This window comes from Ipomoea triloba, chromosome 7, assembly GCF_003576645.1.
Source record: "Ipomoea triloba cultivar NCNSP0323 chromosome 7, ASM357664v1".
Classification (NCBI taxonomy): domain Eukaryota; kingdom Viridiplantae; phylum Streptophyta; class Magnoliopsida; order Solanales; family Convolvulaceae; genus Ipomoea; species Ipomoea triloba.
The window spans coordinates 4888071-4891414 of NC_044922.1; the positions used below are offsets into that span (position 1 = coordinate 4888071).

Genomic DNA, 3344 nt, shown 5'->3' on the forward strand with positions numbered 1-3344 from the left:
TACTACACATGAGGGTTTACACCGTGCGTACTTTTTACTTATATCGTTTTGTAAATTAAATTGCTCAAAGTATAAATATAATCAATTTAGTCCCTTAATTTTTTGAAATGGAAAATGATATAAGTTTTAAAAAAAATTAAGAACTAAAATCAATTATATTTACACATCGAGAATCTAGCTTTAATACATGATAAACAATTATGTGTTATAATAATGAAATTGAAAATAAAATTAAAATTATATAATGATTAATAATTAAGTGACCAAAAAAATGTTTAGTGTTGCTTCGACAATAGTGTAGGGGTTTGAATCTATAGGAAACTTAAAAAGTCATTCGTGGCCTTGACTAATCAGTGATAGTAAAGACATCTCATGCACAGAAGTGTACAAATAATAGTTAAATTTTATTTATTTATTTTATACGACTCCGAACCAGAATCGAAACTTGAACTGTCCATACAATTCTGATTCGATTCGAACCGTGATTATATTTATTCATAGGTCCAAGATATAGGCACTATAAAAGAAATAATTAAAAGAGGAAAATATTATTATATCGTAAAGGGACTAAGGGTGTAATTTTCATTTAAAAAACTTTGCAGAGAAATTATTGGACGGTAAAAAAATAAAAATACTGGTAAATTCAAAAAATTGAAAAAGAAAAAGAAAATGAAGCGGGGACAGAGATGAGGGACTGCATAAAATTTGCATCTTATTCTGATCAGGTTGAGCTGTTCTTTCTGTAGCTGTAAGCTTCAGAACTTCGTTCCCTGTGCCCACCTTCACGACCCTCTCTCTCTCCTCTCTCTCTCCTCTCTCTCTCTCTCTCTTCCTCTCCGTACTGCCTGTATTCGTAGTGCCCAATCGGAATAGCATGTAGTAATAACTTTAATATGCATAAACTCCTTCTCTCTCGCTGAAAAAGAAACCAATAGATTCAAAGAAAACCTAATCTTCGTTTCTGAAACTCCAAGAAAAAATGAAAAGAGGTAATTTCAATCGCAGTGTTCAGGGTTCTTTTGCCGGCGCCGCCGCAAGCGGCGGCGGCGGCGGCGGCGGCGGTAGTGGGAGTAGCAGCGGGGTGTCGAAGGGGAAGAAGGTGTGGGAGGAGAGTGAGCAGGACGCGGGAATGGATGAGCTTTTGGCGGTTTTAGGGTATAAGGTGAAGTCGTCGGACATGGCGGAGGTGGCTCAGAAGCTTGAGCAGTTAGAGGAAGTGATGGGGAGCGTTCAGGGAGATGACCTCTCGAATTTCGCGTCGGAAACGGTTCATTACAACCCCTCAGATCTCTCCACCTGGGTGGACTCCATGATTTCCGAGCTGAACCCGGGCGACCCGTTTTTATCCCAAACCGAATCCTCCGCTATCACCAGTCTCCCCACTCAGATCTTCGACGATTCCTCTTTCGATTCAGATCTCACCGCGATTCCAGGCAAAGCCGCCTATCCTCAGCCTCCGAGCAAGCGATTCAGGACGGCTTCCACCACTTCCTCCACCTCCTCCAACATGCAGCTCGGCGCCGCTGCCGCCTGGGGAAGTCCTAGCGAGTCAATCTCTCCTTCCTCCGAGTCAACTCGCTCAGTGGTCCTGGTTGACTCGCAGGAAAACGGCGTCCGTCTCGTCCACACCTTGATGGCCTGCGCGGAGGCGATTCAGAAGGAGAACATGAAATTGGCGGAGGCTTTGGTGAAACAAATCGGTTTCCTCGCCGTTTCTCAAGCCGGAGCCATGCGAAAGGTCGCTACCTACTTCGCCGAAGCCCTAGCTCGGAGAATTTACCGTCTCTACCCTTCCAACCTCAACGACTCCGCCTTCTCCGACCTCCTCCAAATGCACTTCTACGAGTCCTGTCCCTACCTCAAATTCGCCCATTTCACCGCCAATCAAGCCATCCTCGAAGCCTTCGCTAACAAAAACCGCGTCCACGTCATCGATTTCTCCATGAAACAAGGGATGCAATGGCCGGCTCTCCTCCAGGCTCTCGCCCTACGCCCCGGCGGCCCTCCTAGCTTCCGATTAACCGGAATCGGCCCGCCGTCCAACGATAACACGGATCATTTACAGGAAGTCGGCTGGAAATTAGCTCAACTCGCGGAAACTATCAATGTCGAATTCGAGTTCCGAGGCTTTGTGGCGAACTCCTTAGCGGATCTCGACGCTTCGATGTTCAATATCCAGGACGGGGAGACGGTGGCCGTTAACTCCATCTTCGAGCTCCATCAGCTCCTCGCCCGCCCCGCCGCCATCGAGAAGGTTCTATCCGTTATCAAGGACATGAAGCCGGAGATCGTGACGGTGGTCGAGCAGGAAGCGAATCACAACGGTCCGGTTTTCATGGACCGGTTCACCGAGTCTCTACACTACTACTCCACCCTCTTCGACTCGCTCGAGGGCTGCGCCGCCAGCGAAGGCGGCACCGTCTGCGACCAAGATAAGGTCATGTCGGAGGTGTACTTGGGGCGGCAGATCTGCAACGTGGTGGCCTGCGAGGGCGTGGACCGGGTCGAGCGCCACGAGACGCTGGCTCAGTGGCGAACCCGGTTCAGGTCGGCCGGATTCTCCCCGGTTCACTTGGGCTCTAACGCCTACAAGCAAGCTAGTATGCTGTTGGCCCTGTTCGCCGGCGGCGATGGGTACAGAGTGGAGGAGAACGACGGCGGGTTGACGCTGGGTTGGCACACGAGGCCACTCATTGCCACCTCGGCCTGGAAACTCACCAGTTAACTCACCGAGTCAGATCATGGGGCTATTGGCGGTTCAGAATATCGGTTTTGTGAGCCCGGTTTGACAGGATGGATGGAGACTCACCGGTTCACCGGTTCGCCGGTTCGCCGGCTCGCCGGCCAGCAATTCTGTTTTTTACCGAAGTTAGTTTGGAATTTTACTGTATTTATATTTTGTGAATGGATTATGATGCTGTAATTTTAAGAATTTGAAGGGTGAATCTGGAAATTGGTCAATGTGTATTTATCGTATTATATTATATTTTATTATATATTGTTATATGTAACCTAAAACTCTAAAAGCAGGTGGAGTTGGGGGCATAACTTTTATTGATTCGATTTCTGGGTACGATGTATAGGACCCAAACCTACCTTGGATATTTTATTTTAATGTTTATCCTTACGTGAAATTACCATTTTAACCCTCTACGGTAAGGAATATTAAATTATAATTTAATTATTAACATAAAAAATACTATTGACTCTATTAGAACATGTGAACGGAGTTACACGTTACTTGCCATGAATTAATTATTAGTTCAGAGCTTAATTTGAAAATACAATTTCAATCAAGAATTAAAATTAAAATTATTTATTATTGTGCTTTTTATTTTATGTGG

The 3344-nt window shown here is 45.6% G+C and overlaps 1 protein-coding gene across 1 annotated transcript; it reads left to right on the forward strand.

Moving 5' to 3' along the window:
* The first annotated feature begins 727 nt into the window (after nucleotides 1–727).
* LOC116025202 (DELLA protein GAI1-like) lies at nucleotides 728–3060 on the forward strand. Its single transcript, XM_031266344.1, has one exon. It carries the CDS (start codon nucleotides 980–982, stop codon nucleotides 2723–2725), a length of 1746 nt encoding a protein of 581 aa, XP_031122204.1. The 5' UTR covers nucleotides 728–979; the 3' UTR covers nucleotides 2726–3060.
* Nucleotides 3061–3344: the final 284 nt, after the last annotated feature.